We start from the raw sequence: 13,758 nt of genomic DNA, 5'->3' as shown, positions 1-13,758 counted from the left end.
ATTGGATTTTGGGCACCCAGCCTTCTTCTCTATGGCCAAGTAGGGGCGATAACCACATCTTTCTTGCCTAGTTAACTCTATTCTATCTGTGTCATGTTCTTATTGTCATGTATACAGTCTGTGTGGTGCCATACTCTAGTATCAGATTCAGTCTTATTGGTCGCCTTTTATTTCAGAGACAGAGATAGGCGCTACTTCTCCTAGCTCTGTAGGAGAGAAGAGGAAACATCAGAATGAGAGGGCGGACCCTGAAACAGTACGCAAGCGCCAAAGGTCTAGCCCATGGTTAGAGACCAGCTTTACTGGGTATAGTCCCTCTTTGGAATACCAAGTCAGGGGGTCTCTTATCCCCTCTTCCAGGGGTCAGCCTAGAAGAAGCAGGCTGAGCCGAACACAGACTCAGGCGGGAAAGTCAAGGTCTGGGGATAGGTCATGAACTGACCCCTAACCCACCAAACCAACCAGAATCTCCTCAGAAGGTCTATCCTGCCCAACCACAGCGATGCCTTAGGAGAGGTGATGATTCCTAATACAGATTGTTGTTGAAACTACAATGTATTTACTTTTCTTTGTCCAATTTTGTATGTCCTAACTATGTATGTCCCGGACCACTAGAATACAGAGGTGCTTTAGCTCTGCCATTGGCCTTTAAGATATGTACCTTTATTTTTCTGTTGTGAAGTTCACAACATTGAGGATTTGCTGTGGACAGAGAAGTACCGCCCTCAGCACTCCAGTGAGGTAATAGGCAACTCCGCCTCTGTAAAGAAGCTACGCAGGTGAGTTGCTAACACCACTGCTAGCTCCTCCAATGTCTAGCTTTTATGGTATGGTGTCCTTATTTCTGTTTGCAGTTGGTTAAAGAAATGGAAACTGAGAGTCGACTGTGAAGAGAGGAGAAAAGAGCGAGACAGGAAACTAGAGGAGAACGCCAACAGCAATGGTAAAAATAAAAAACTTTTAGATGTTATGAATTGATGGGGGAAAATGTGTAAAACAAAAACCACCAAAAATAAAACCACTGTATTATAAAAAATAAAAAAAAACATCACTGACGATGAATCTTCCATGAATAACATTGATTGTAGCGTTGACCTCCGGTTTGGCTGTGCAGACTCGTGGGACTGTGGRGACTTCCAGGGAGAGGCTAGAGTGGAGGAGGATGGGGAGGAAGATCTGTGTAGCACCGTGCTGATCACAGGACCTCCAGGGGTGGGCAAGACTGCCTCAGTATACGCCTGCGCTCAAGAGCTAGGCTTCAAGGTCAGTGTGGGACTACTTGGAAGACCTACAGTTCCATTCACGTGTAACCTTTTATTTAACTAGGCAAGTCAGTTAAGAACAAATTCTTATTTACAATGACGGCCTACACCGGCCAAACCCGAACAACGCTGGACCAATTGTGCGCCGCCCTATGGGACTCCCAATCACGGCCGGTTGTGAAAAGCTGGATTTGAACCAGGGTGTCTGTAGTGACACGTCTAACACTGAGATGCAGTGCCTTAGACTGCTGCGCCACTCGGGAACCCGAATAGGACCTACTGATTGGTGTTAGAATATGGTACAGAGACATTCCTCTATTTCTAACTTTTAAATTACAGTTTGTGGGTAATTGGATAAGATGGGTAAAGCAGAGAACCAGGAGAGGCTGGCTCATGTTCATTCAGTCATATGATTCACCAAAACAGGTTAGCTTTCATACGGGTGTATCCAATCATCTTCTAAGCTGTGTAATATAAGTAAGATGGCTGTCTCGGCTGCTCATTTCCTTGGCCTCTCCAGGTGTTCGAAGTGAACGCCTCCTCCCAGCGCAGTGGTCGCCACATCCTGACTCAACTGAAGGAGGCCACCCAATCTCACCTGGTGGAGATCCAGGGAAGCACCACCTTCAAACCATCTCATCTCAGTAGCTACAACAACACTTCAACTAAATCTGACACAGTAGCTGGTAAGCACACCCCGCTACTGAAAAGTATTTTATTGCAGTCTAAGCACAACCATCTACTGAAAATCACTTATTTAAAGTGACAGGAACTATTTTGTATGGTGTTTGTCCAATGGAGACTGTGGGTTACATCTATTTTGTGCTCTCCTCACACAGGTAAAGTGGCCTCTCCCAGAAAGGTTTACTCATCCTATAGGAAGGGGCCTCAGCCCCCTCGTAGCTCCCACCATAAGAGAGGTGGCAGTGCAGCCTCCATGATGCTGGCTAACTTCTTCAAGAAGAAGAGTAAACCAGAGATCACAAACTTAGATGGCCCTTCGTTATCTACAAAACAGGATGAGCACCTACCAAACAGTTAAGAAAAACAGGAAACACCTTGCAAGTTTAGTTAACCACACATAGGCATGTGTGGATCTTAGGAGGCTGGTGGGAGGAGCCATAGGAGCACGGGCTCATTGTAATAGCTGGAATAGAATTAATGCAACAGAGCCGACCGAGGGGTTTCCATATGTTTGATGTGCTTGATACCGTTCCATTTATTCCATCAATTACAATGAGCCCGTCCTCCTATAGCTCATCCCACCAGCCTCCTCTGGTGTGGCTATGGTTAGTCTTTTTATTTAATTGTTGATATTATATCCTACAGTTTTTGTCTCTCTCAAGACCGTGAAGAAGGCAGATATTATTAACCCTCCGTTAGTCAGTCAACTGTCACCAGACATTGAAGAGCCACCAACAGGTAGCCGGAGTAAAAGGATGTCCACATCACTCATTCTATTTGAAGAGGTAAACCACACAGCAGTCCGTTGTATAGCAGTGCTAGGTTGCAGACTAGACCGCATAACTGTAGTTTTAATGAAGTGACCGAGCTGCACCTGCTCTCCCGCAGGTTGACGTCGTATTCGATGATGATGTGGGATTCCTCACAGCAATCAAGACCTTCATGAAGACAACCAAGAGACCTGTGATACTGACCACTAGTGGTGTGTGTGTATATACGTACTGTATACTGAAAAATTTGAATTCAATCTGTATTGAAAATTATGTGAAGTTGAATCATAAAACTGTCAACCGTCTTCAGATCCCTCCTTCAAGGCAAAGTTTGACGGCGACTTTGAAGCGATCCTTTTTAAAACCCCTTCAGTAGTAAGTCAAGCATCTTGGCACCATTGCATCCCCTCAACTAATGTGCATGATATGATATGAAGCTGCTACTCCATTTCGTTTCTGTCTGTGTCGTGCACCCTCCCAGGTGAATGTTTGCAGTTATCTGCAGCTACTGTGCCTGGCTGAGAACGTCAGGATGGATGCTGCTCACCTCACCTCTGGATCTGCAGTGYAGGAGGACAAGCATCTCAGAGGGCAACCCCCACTGAAGGACCCTGCAGGTGGTGTGTATGGAAGTGAGTGATGCCAAACTATTAACTGACGAACTTCAATGTCTAGGTGTGTTAGTATAGCACATGTATTGTGACCCCTTAGTTTTCTTGGTCCCTGTCTCAAAGAGTGTACGTCAAGTCTTACAATTGAATCACTCGATTGTTTTGGTGAACCCTAGCTCTGGATGTTGCTGCAGTGGAAGACATTGCAGTGGGTGAAAATACTTCTCCCAGCCATCCTTCCTGTGACGTGGGCTGCACTCAGAGCATGCTGGGGSTCCTGAACTCTGGCCCCAGCCATGACCTGCAGACCACTCTAAAGGCACGTCACCTCAGAGGCCCTGTGAACTTGAACTAGATGAACATCCAATGCTTTTATTCAGGTAACAACATTGAATGTCAGTATAACTGTATGAGGTGCCTTTCTCTTTGATTCRTCAGTGCCAGTCCTGMGCTAAACCAGACATCATCAAGCTGATGGAGATCCTTACTGAGAGCTGGAGGAGAGGTGTAGCTTTGCTCTACTTGAACCTGGAGCTCCTCCTTCCCCTACCAGTCAGGACCCAGCCCAGTCCTCTCCTCACTGAAAAGAAAGTGACTCGCCCTAGGCTTCAGAGTGAGCCAACACCCCCTGACATCCACCACCCTCAGATCCTGGATCAGACCAGTCCAGTTAAGGTGTCCTTCGGCTCCAGGCTGAGGAGAAAGAAATGTGTGCCTACATCTGATTCCAGATCAGCTCACAGCATGTTAGTAAAGCCTTACAGAGCCTCACTGTCTCTGAGGAGGGCTCATCCAAGTGTATCAACTATTACTGAGACTATTAATGACAAACTTCAAACTGAGAAGGCGGCAGATGGCTTGGTGTACCACTGCTTAGATGCAATAACTGACTTTATCGACCTCATGTCCTTCATTGATACCTCCCTACCGAGTGAGTCTTCACATAAGGCTGGCCCATGCAGACCAGGGTCTTTTCTCTGGACAGGGGCGGAGGTTAAGGATGGACTGCTAGATGAGATGAGGATGGGGGCTGTAGGTGGTTGTGTGAGAGGACATTAGAGATCCAGGCTGCAGTAGAGGGCCTGGGCTTCCACAGGTGCCTGGCCAGGGTGTCTGAGGGGTGGGCTGGATCCCAGAGGCTGGAGGGGGAGCAGAGGGGGAGGGTGATGGAGAAACTCACCCTCCCTCTCGCCCCACCCAGACAAAGTTTCAATGTCAGTCAGACCACTTCCTGTGATCCTAGGTGAGTGCAATTTCCTGATTCTGGTATTTTTTCACTGTAAGAAATGCGTTGGCGGCTCAGTCCTCTAAATTACCATACATGCTTATGTGAAGTTAGCACTCAAAGTTTGTAATGTTGTCAGAAATGAGCATTATTGCAAACAAAACCTTGATATTAGATTAAACTTAATAGAACTTTCATTGTAAAGCTCCAGTTCCATTGTGTCAGTGTGGTATCTGAACAGCAGTTTGTCTTCCAGTGTGGTCGAAAGGAGATGTGACATCATCAGAACCGTCCTCTCAAGCAGAGCCTTCTGCACCTTGGGAAACAAGCAGGCTGTTGCCTTGGACTACCTACCTGTCCTCCGCACCATGTGCCAATCAGAGAGAACTCAGCAGGGCCAAGGCAGGTGAGTCAATACGCTGCATGAGAGCACCGTATTAATTTCTACTAAGAGAAAACAACGTTATAATTAAAAAGATTGCTCAGATGACTTACAAATACTGATTTTGTTGTACGAATGCTGTTTCTGCATTACCTCCGCAGTATTCACCTGGGCCTCCCTAAGGCTACTGTGAGACTCCTTGCAGATGATTTCCCATGACAATGACCATTGAAGCCAGAAAGACTACACAAACAGATCTACAACATTTCTGGCTCTCTACACTGGATGACAGGAAGGTTAATGCTATCATCTCCCTATGTTAATGACTTGTGATTTAGTGAATGTAGCCCATGATACATTTTGCTGTACATTCATATTTTTTTTACATTTTGTGAGAAGTTTAAGTTTACTGTATGCATTAAATGTAATCCTATTTTTATATTCATGCATAAAAATAAAAACATGTATTTGTTACTTTATATTTTAATCTGGTTCAGTGAGTTGGTGTTTAAAATCAGTGGTATTTCAGGCTTTGAAGGCATTAAACATTTGCCCACAAAGGTACAGATGCATGTGACAAATCATCACTGTACATATTCAAGCTTATTCTGCTTTACTAGTGGCCCTGAGAACATTTCTATTAATGAGAAAGTGAAGAACATGATGTGTGGTATCTATACGAGGAGAGGCTTGAGTTCAGCTGCTGGGGCCTGAACTGACCTCAAGTGCAATACCATCTGAGTCTACAGGTGGGAAGTGCTGTAGTATACATTTAATGTAAGCTAGTGTCAATTTACATCAAGCCTCCAATATGCAGGTCTCTCTGGTTAGCTCTTTGAACTTCGACCCCACCAGGTCACGTACACAGTCAACCAGTTTGAGTCTGGTGGAAATTGTCGCTGTAACATTAACTCGATTCACTGAGTAGCTCGTAAAACGCCACAGCCTGCAACATGGCGTCGCACAGATCCTCCCCCCGACGCCGCCCGCCCATCTGGAAGAGGTTCCTGTATTTCACCAACAGGTTGTGAGGGAATGTCACCCTCGGAATCTTCTGAGTCACTGACTCCGTCATCATCCGTTGCACCGCCTGGGCCCCGCTGGTGCGCGACTCGCCCACCATGAGGCCAAAATGGCGGCCGACMGCGGTGCGCATCATGTTGAGCACCTTGGGTGGAGCAGTGATGTCAGGCTGGGTGTAGCAGGGCTCCAGCAGGGCAAACAGCATAGCCTCCACTGTACGCATGTGAGCCATTACTGGGTACAGGGCAGTGTTCTGAAGGGAGATGGACGTCTTTTCCACAACGAAGAAGTCAGCACTGGGGAGGTGGGATACCACACTGGAAATCTGGTGATGTTATGGCACATAATGAGATGTGATTAAGTACAGGAGTTAGGCTATTTGGATATTACAGAGTCAATGATTATGCGTGAAGCTGAAACCTAGCCCTGAGACATGGCTGTAGACTGACACCATAGGAGACTGCACAGTCATGTGTCAGTGCTAACCTACTTACCCAAATGCAAGAATCCCTCGGTCGGAAACATTCAACTTACGTCATCCAAGTAGGCAGAAGCCATGTAGGTTCCCTTCAGGAAGTTGTGGCAATCCTCATGTTTCCACTCCAACACGTTCATGCCACGATCCACGTGCGCCCAGGCTATTTTATTCACTCCACACACAATGGACACTATGGAATTCGCATCCTGGAAGGCAAAAGTGGATTAATACACATGTAATAACACTGACGTAGTATTTATGTGGTGACGTGACAGCGGAGACTGACCCTGTGAGCTGSCCAACTGTGCCATCAACATCCAGACCTCAAGGCCATCCGTCTAGCTAAATCATCTTACCTCTAGCCAGGTCCTTTCCACCTCTGGTCTGATGAACTTGGCTAGCTGGATCTTTACTTTTCTTTTCTCCTTCTTCTCCGGAGGGTTGAGGATGGAGTTGAAGACAATGACAGCACTTTTGTGTTTCAGAAGCGGCACATTTATGACGCTTTCGAGATTCTTAAAAGGTCCATTTCTAGTCCTGTATTCCACAATGTTGACAGACTTGCGTCCACGAAGGAGCTTGACAGCGGCGAGCTCCGACTCTGCCGCATTGTTGAGGAGCTGCAGAATGACAACTCGCTGCGCTGAGGTGTAGTATGCGTCCAGCGACTTATCATCGCAAGGAGTAGTAGATGGAGAGAGGGTGTCATTGAGGGTTTCAAAGCCTGCGACTGGGATCCGACTCCTCCAGCAACACGTGCAGTTGAGATATCGGAATTCTAGTTTGGGGAGTGAGCCCTGGGGTTGGTAGAATAAGCCATACTGCCCTGCAAGAATAGAGGGGAAACATACAATCGGGGGCGGGTATAATTAGTGATAAGTTCCAACAGGAATCTGTTCCAAAAACTTCGTAAGGTACAAGGTTGCCAACAAACAACGCATACAAAGTATCAGGATCAATTCCCCTCGCTAACTAGCTGCCGAATAGACATCAACTCACATMAATTAATTAAATAGCCACTCCATACCTGGTATCAACTTTGTATGCGTTGTTTTGTCGGCAACCTTGTTTTTGGAGCAGATTCCTGTTGGAACGTTCCACAAATTATACCCACCCGCTAACAAATAGCACCTGAAAAAATGTAATTAAGAAGTTCCAAGAAACTTCACGGCTTTAATAAAACATTTGTGCATACCTCTCCGGGCGATTAAAGACATACATCGCCTTGCAACCCACATTGTAATCGTGGTTTTACAGGTAATGCATTCAAACTTTTGCCCTTTAGTTGTTCGCCGATCTCACGCCGATGCAGAAACAAGGATCATGCATATTTGGTTCCGAGGCACTTTATATTCCCCCTCCTCTCCAGGTTCTTTAAGCTGCATTTGACATCTCACTGACTTTCATCTCAAGTGCAAACTTCGTCAAAGCTGTCTTCGTTTTTATTAAGATATTTTATTTATTTATATTTCAATATGAATATGAATTAACTTTGGTGACATTATCAAGACATTACATATTATCTCGATATATTTTGTGGGAATATATACCATACAATCAATTACAGTTGTTTTTCTTAGATATCACTATTCTGCCAGGCCTACTTGTCCGTTTATAAATTATGCGTAATATATGGCAACGCTTTTTTTCACTTCCCCTGTTCATTGTTATTTGAATAGTGAGTGTTTGTGTGGAGAACAATAAACGTCATGTTGCTATGCCAGTGAGAAAAGGAAACGTCGGCCTGTGAGCGCGGTCAAGTGCAACAACAACGAGAAAAATGACCTGACACCTGTTATAGAAGTAATACATTTGAAGTGAATGAAAAGGCATGGACCTACGTAAAACAAGCAGTTCGTTTGTTGGGACTTTTGGGACTTGGGATTGACGCAGAAGAATAGCCGATTTAATTATGGCAAATCCGGAGAGAAATAAGAAGATTCTGCTTGATATGGTGAAACAGCCCAGCAACGACCATTGTGCCGACTGTGGGGCCCCTGGTGAGTTATTTTTTAATAAAATACATGTTAAACCATGATTGATAGCCTCTAACATTTGACATGTTTGGGTTACCATTGTGGCTAGGATAAGGCACAGATAGGAACTGTAAAACAAAAGTTTAAAGTAGTAAAATATTGACGGACCCCCAAACAGAAGCTATGTCTTCTATGTGACTATTTCCTATTAATGATCGACTATTTCAGTGTGGTTGTCTATTGTTCATAGAATGTGGAGCATGAGCAAAAACCTAAGCCATGTAAGACATGTGAGTTATATTTGCATTTGCTTTTATTTCACTGGATTTCACTGCTGATTATGTACTTTCTATGACTGTGATGTGGTTGTCTCACCTAGCTATCTTAAGATGAATGCACTAACTGTAAGTCACTCTAAATGACTAAAAAGTCAAATGATTACAACCATGGCATGTTTTAAAGAAGTTATTTTGGGGGAAGTTATAGTTAATTCAGACAATGATTACAATGGTTCCTCCTTTCCAGTAACTCTCTACAACTCATCAGCCAACCTAGAAAAAACAACCAATCAAGGCATGACATACTACAAAGTCCAATATCCAAACTATAGTAATGTGGTTCAAAGGTATACAGGCTGCAAACATTTCAAGTGTCTGATTGATTGATACAGTATCATATTACTGCTATTCACAGAGCCAGACTGGGCCTCATACAAACTTGGTGTGTTTGTATGTGTGAACTGTTCGGGGACACATCGGGACTTGCCTGCCATCAGCCGGATAAAGTCCATACGTTTGGATTTCTGGGATGATTCCTTAGTAGAGGTACAGTTTAACATGTCACAATAGCCCAGTAGTGTACCAAGAACCTTTACACCTTGAAGGATGTACTCTCAAGATCACACAATACTAGTCACAATCCCTTTGATGTTGTCATGTTATAACATGCTTATGTTATTATGTTATAACGTTCCTATTATGTTTCTAATTGTAGTTTATGAAGACAAGGGGTAACGCTGCAGCCAACGCGTTCTATGAGAAGTGTGTTCCGCCCTTCTACTACCGGCCACAGGAGAAGGACTGTGTGTGAGTGGGACTATATGTGACAATGTTGCGTTAGGAGGTAGGTGAAGGAGTCAGGCGCAGGAGAGCAGAGATGTCTGAGATGCGTACTTTTAATAGGCAAGTCCGCCAAATACAGGTATGGCACAATCCAAAAGTCAAACGCCCTCAACAACAGAGACACCCGTTACTCACGCACGGAGGAACAAACAAAGCTCRTAAATAACAAGCTCTATTAAAATGCGTGAAACAAAAAAATAGGCACAACCTCACCGAGCTACATCACCAAATAAAACAATCCCGCACAAACCTAGGCAGGCAACAGGGTAAATATATACACACAGAAATTAACTTCTTATGGCTGCAGTGGCAGTATTGAGTAGCTTGGATGAAAGGTGCACAGAGGTGCCCAGATTATACGGCCTGCTCCTCAGWCATAGTTGCTAATATATTCATATTATTATTAGTATTGGATAGAAAACACTCTGACGTTTCTAAAACTGTTTGAATTATGTCTGTGAGTATAACAGAACTCATATGGCAGGCAAAAACCTGAGAAAAAATCCAAACAGGAAGTGGAAATTCTGAGGCTGGTGGATTTTCAACCAAGATCCCATTGAAATTACAGCGAGATATGAATGGGTTTGCACTTCCTACGGCTTCCACTAGATGTCAACAATCTGTAGAACTTTGTCTGGTGACTCTACTGTGAAGGGGGGCCAGATGAGAGGAGAATTAGTCACCACTGCCATGAGGTGACCATTCTTTGACCATGCGCGTTCACATAAGAGGGAGCTCCGTTCCATCGCTCATCTGAAGTCAATGTAATTCTCCGGTTGGAACGTTATTCAAGATTTATGTTAACAACATTCTAAAGATTGATTCAATACATCGTTTGACATGTTTCTACTGACTGTTACGGAACTTTTGGACATTTAGTCGTTTTAGTGAACGTGCTTCATGACTTTGGAATTGTTTACCAAACGCGCTAGCAAAAGTAGCTAATTGGACATAAATAACGGACATTATCGAACAAATCAAGCATTTATTGTGGACCTGGGATTCCTGGGAGTGCATTCTGATGAAGATCATCAAAGGTTAGTGATTAATTTTATCTCTATTTGTGCTTTTTTTTACTCCTATCTTTGGCTGGAAAAATGACTGTGTTTGTCTGTGATTTGGCGGTGACCTAACATAATCGTTTGTGGTGCTTTAGCTGAAAATCCTATTTGAAATCGGACACTTTGGTGGGATTAACAACAAGATTACCCTTAAAATGATATAAGACACATGTATGTTTGAGGAATTTTAATTATGAGATTTCTGTTGTTTGAATTTGGCGCCCTGCACTTTCACTGGCTGTTGTCATATTGATCCCGTTAGCGGGATTGCAGCCATAAGACGTTTTAAGGCAAATGAAACCAGGTGTGACAGAACCAAAGACAAAACAAACAGAAAAGGAAAAAAGGATCGGTGATGGCTAGTAGACCGGCGACGCCGACCGCCGAGCGCCGCCCGAACAGGGAGAGGAACTACCTTCGGTGGAAGTCGTGACACTATATCAATGTCTTCATTCACTCACTCAATTTAAGGAAGTGTAAATTGTGATGACTTGATAGTTGTTCATTCGGTGAAAGGATGTAGTATTATTTCAAGAGAAGAAGAAGAAACATATTGGTGTCGATTAGCCTACAATTGATTGAGTTGGCAAATACTTCCAGGGCTTGTGGTCGAAGTTGAGTCATATATTGAACACAAAAAGTTTCTATTTTAAAAATATTTGTTTTTGAATTTAAATCTTTAACCTTTTGGTTTCCTGACAGTGTTCTTAAAGATCAGTGGATACGTGCTAAGTATGAGAGGAGAGAATTCACAGGAGAGAATAACTCCCTTCAGCAAGGTTATAGTTCAGGTAAGTGCTAAATGTTGACAAGCCTTCATGGATAAGTCAATTTATTTTATTCAAATTGTCAAGGAACACAAGACATTTCCATACATCTGTCTACAGAGCAAGGCATAGAAACAAACGTACCAAAATACTGCGTATGAAGAGAGAAGGGATACTAACTAAATCAATGGTTTGTATTGGTTGGATCCCATTCAGGACTTTACGAAGGAATTCTATGGAAGAAAGGCAAGGACAACAAGCAGTTCCTGAAAAGGAGATTCCTGCTCTCTGAAACGGACTTCACCTTGAGATACTTCACCAAGGAGGATGTAAGTTGGTTGAAATGCAGAAGACATTTCAGTTGAATGCATTCAGTTGTACAACTGACTAGGTATCCCCCATTCCCTTTAAGTAGCTTCTCTCCATCCTCTTGGATCAGATAACCCAGRTAACAAAATGTCGTCCTGGGGACGTGCCCAGAAGGCTTTGGAAAAGTCACAGGGAACATCCCCTGTTACTTAAAACAAACAATGGGACTCTCTAAATCTTTCTCAGATCATTACCAATCCCATAAGGTATTATCCCAAACACCCAGAAAAGGCTACTCTCCTTGATGTTATCCTCACAAAAATTCCTGATAGGTATCAGTCTGGTGTTTTTCTGTAGTGACCTTAGTGATCACTGTATTCTGAAATGGCTGCTCAGTTAAATGACCTGTACTGATTTGTCATAGACGCTTGCTGAAAAACTTTAATGAGAAACCTTCCTTCATAACTATGATTACTCAGCTACACATGCCTCTCCCTAATGTCAATATGCCTTGTCTATTGCTGTTTTGGTTAGTGATTATTGTCTTATTTCACTGTAGAGCCTCCAGCCCTGCTCAATATGCCTTAGCTAGCCATTTTGTTCCACCCCCCACACATTAACCCAGGCCCTGCAGCCCCCAGCATCACTCCCATTCCCCAGGCGCTCTCATTTGTTGACTTCTGTAACTGTAAAAGCCTTGGTTTCATGAATGTTAACATTAGAAGCCTCCTCCCTAAGTTTGTTTTATTCACTGCTTCAGCACACTCCGCCAACCCAGATGTCCTAGCCATGTCTGAATCCTGGCTTAGGAAGGCCACCAAAAAGCCTGAAATTTCCATCCCTAACTATAACATTTTCCAACAAGATAGAACTGCCAAAGGGGGCGGAGTTGCAATCTACTGCAGAGATAGCCTGCAGAGTTCTGTCATACTAAACCTGGTCTGTGCCCAAACAATTCGAGCTTCTACTTTTAAAAATCTACTTTTCCAGAAACAAGTCTCTCACCGTTGCCGCTTGTTATAGACCCCCTTCAACCCCCAGCTGTGCCCTGGACACCATATGTGAATTGATCGCCCCCCCCATCTATCTTCAGAGTTCGTACTGTTAGATGACCTAAACTGGGACATGCTTAACACCCAGGCCGTCCTACAATCTAAACTAGATGCCCTCAATCTCACACAAATTATCAAGGAACCTACCAGGTACAACCCTGAATCTGTAACCATGGGCACCCTCTTAGACATCATCCTGACCAACTTGCCCTCTAAATACATCTCTGCTGTCTTCAACCAGGATCTCAGCGATCACTGCCTCATTGCCTGCGTGCGTAATGGGTCCGCAGTCAAACGACCACCCCTCATCACTGTCAAACGCTCCCAAAAACACTTCAGCGAGCAGGCCTTTCTAATCAACCTGGCCCGGGTATCCTGGAAGGATATTGACCTCATCCCGTCAGTAGAGGATGTCTGGTTGCTCTTCAAATGTGCTTTCCTCAACATCTTAAATAAGCATGCTCCATTCAAAAAATGTAGAACTAAGAACAGATATAGCCCTTGGTTCACCCCAGACTTGACTGCCCTTGACCAGCACAAAAACATCATGTGGCGTTCTGCATTAGCATCGAATAGCCCCTGCAATATGCAACTGTTCAGGGAAGTCAGGAACCAATATACTCAGTCAGTTAGAAAGCTAAGGCTAGCTTTTTCAACAGAAATTTGCACCTGTAACACTAATTCAAAAAGTTTGGGACACCGTAAAGTCCATGGAGAATAAGAGCACCCTCTCCCAGCTCCAACGCCTGAGGATAGGAAACACTGTCACCCGAAAATCACGATAATAAATTTCTATAAGCATTTTTCCATGGCTGGCCATGCTTTCCATCCTGGCTCCCCTACCCCGGACACATCTCCCCCCCTGCAGCACTGCCCAAGCTCCCCCCCCCCTTCTCTCTCACCAAACAGTACAGCTGATGTTCTAAATGAGCTGCAAAATCTGGACCCTTAAAATCAGCGGCTAGAAATCTGGACCCTTTCTTTCTAAAACTATCTGCTGAAATTGTTGCCAACCCCTATTACTAGCCTATTCAACA

At 44.1% G+C, this 13,758-nt stretch overlaps 3 protein-coding genes across 4 annotated transcripts in view; 2 read left to right on the top strand and 1 right to left on the bottom strand.

Annotated features, from left to right (window-relative positions):
* The first annotated feature begins 233 nt into the window (after nt 1-233).
* Nucleotides 234-5,413, top strand: LOC112067992 (ATPase family AAA domain-containing protein 5). The gene is given in 16 exon segments (XM_070437972.1): nt 234-285; nt 388-516; nt 683-779; nt 855-943; nt 1,115-1,263; nt 1,783-1,948; nt 2,102-2,299; nt 2,592-2,731; nt 2,835-2,928; nt 3,027-3,091; nt 3,198-3,348; nt 3,504-3,646; nt 3,766-4,342; nt 4,345-4,570; nt 4,809-4,958; nt 5,096-5,413. Coding segments are annotated over 16 exon segments (2,484 nt in total). The 3' UTR covers nt 5,154-5,413.
* On the bottom strand, nt 5,400-7,733 carry LOC112067818 (transcription elongation factor, mitochondrial-like). Of its 2 annotated transcripts, XM_024134976.1 has the most exons (5): nt 7,631-7,733; nt 7,463-7,519; nt 6,792-7,261; nt 6,492-6,641; nt 5,400-6,282 (listed from the first exon to the last, which is right to left on the bottom strand). In XM_024134976.1, exons 1-5 carry the CDS (start codon nt 7,671-7,673, stop codon nt 5,842-5,844), a joined length of 1,161 nt encoding a protein of 386 aa, XP_023990744.1. In that variant the 5' UTR covers nt 7,674-7,733; the 3' UTR covers nt 5,400-5,841. The 2 variants fall into 2 exon arrangements, with proteins under 2 accessions (XP_023990744.1, XP_023990745.1); XM_024134977.1 differs by lacking the exon at nt 7,463-7,519.
* A 461-nt stretch (nt 7,734-8,194) lies between these two features.
* LOC112067991 (arf-GAP with dual PH domain-containing protein 2) overlaps nt 8,195-13,758 on the top strand; it is a 17,020-nt gene continuing 11,456 nt past the window's right edge. The window contains exons 1-5 of the mRNA XM_024134969.2: nt 8,195-8,435; nt 9,105-9,235; nt 9,405-9,496; nt 11,296-11,384; nt 11,577-11,689. Coding sequence (XP_023990737.1) covers nt 8,348-8,435; nt 9,105-9,235; nt 9,405-9,496; nt 11,296-11,384; nt 11,577-11,689 — 513 coding nt within the window. The 5' untranslated portion in view covers nt 8,195-8,347. The remainder of the gene's footprint in view (nt 8,436-9,104; nt 9,236-9,404; nt 9,497-11,295; nt 11,385-11,576; nt 11,690-13,758) is intronic.

Source organism: Salvelinus sp. IW2-2015, unplaced genomic scaffold, assembly GCF_002910315.2.
Source record: "Salvelinus sp. IW2-2015 unplaced genomic scaffold, ASM291031v2 Un_scaffold19, whole genome shotgun sequence".
NCBI classification, from domain to species: domain Eukaryota; kingdom Metazoa; phylum Chordata; class Actinopteri; order Salmoniformes; family Salmonidae; genus Salvelinus; species Salvelinus sp. IW2-2015.
The sequence above is the reverse complement of the archived record's forward strand: the minus strand, read 5'-3'. Positions and strand labels throughout refer to the sequence as shown.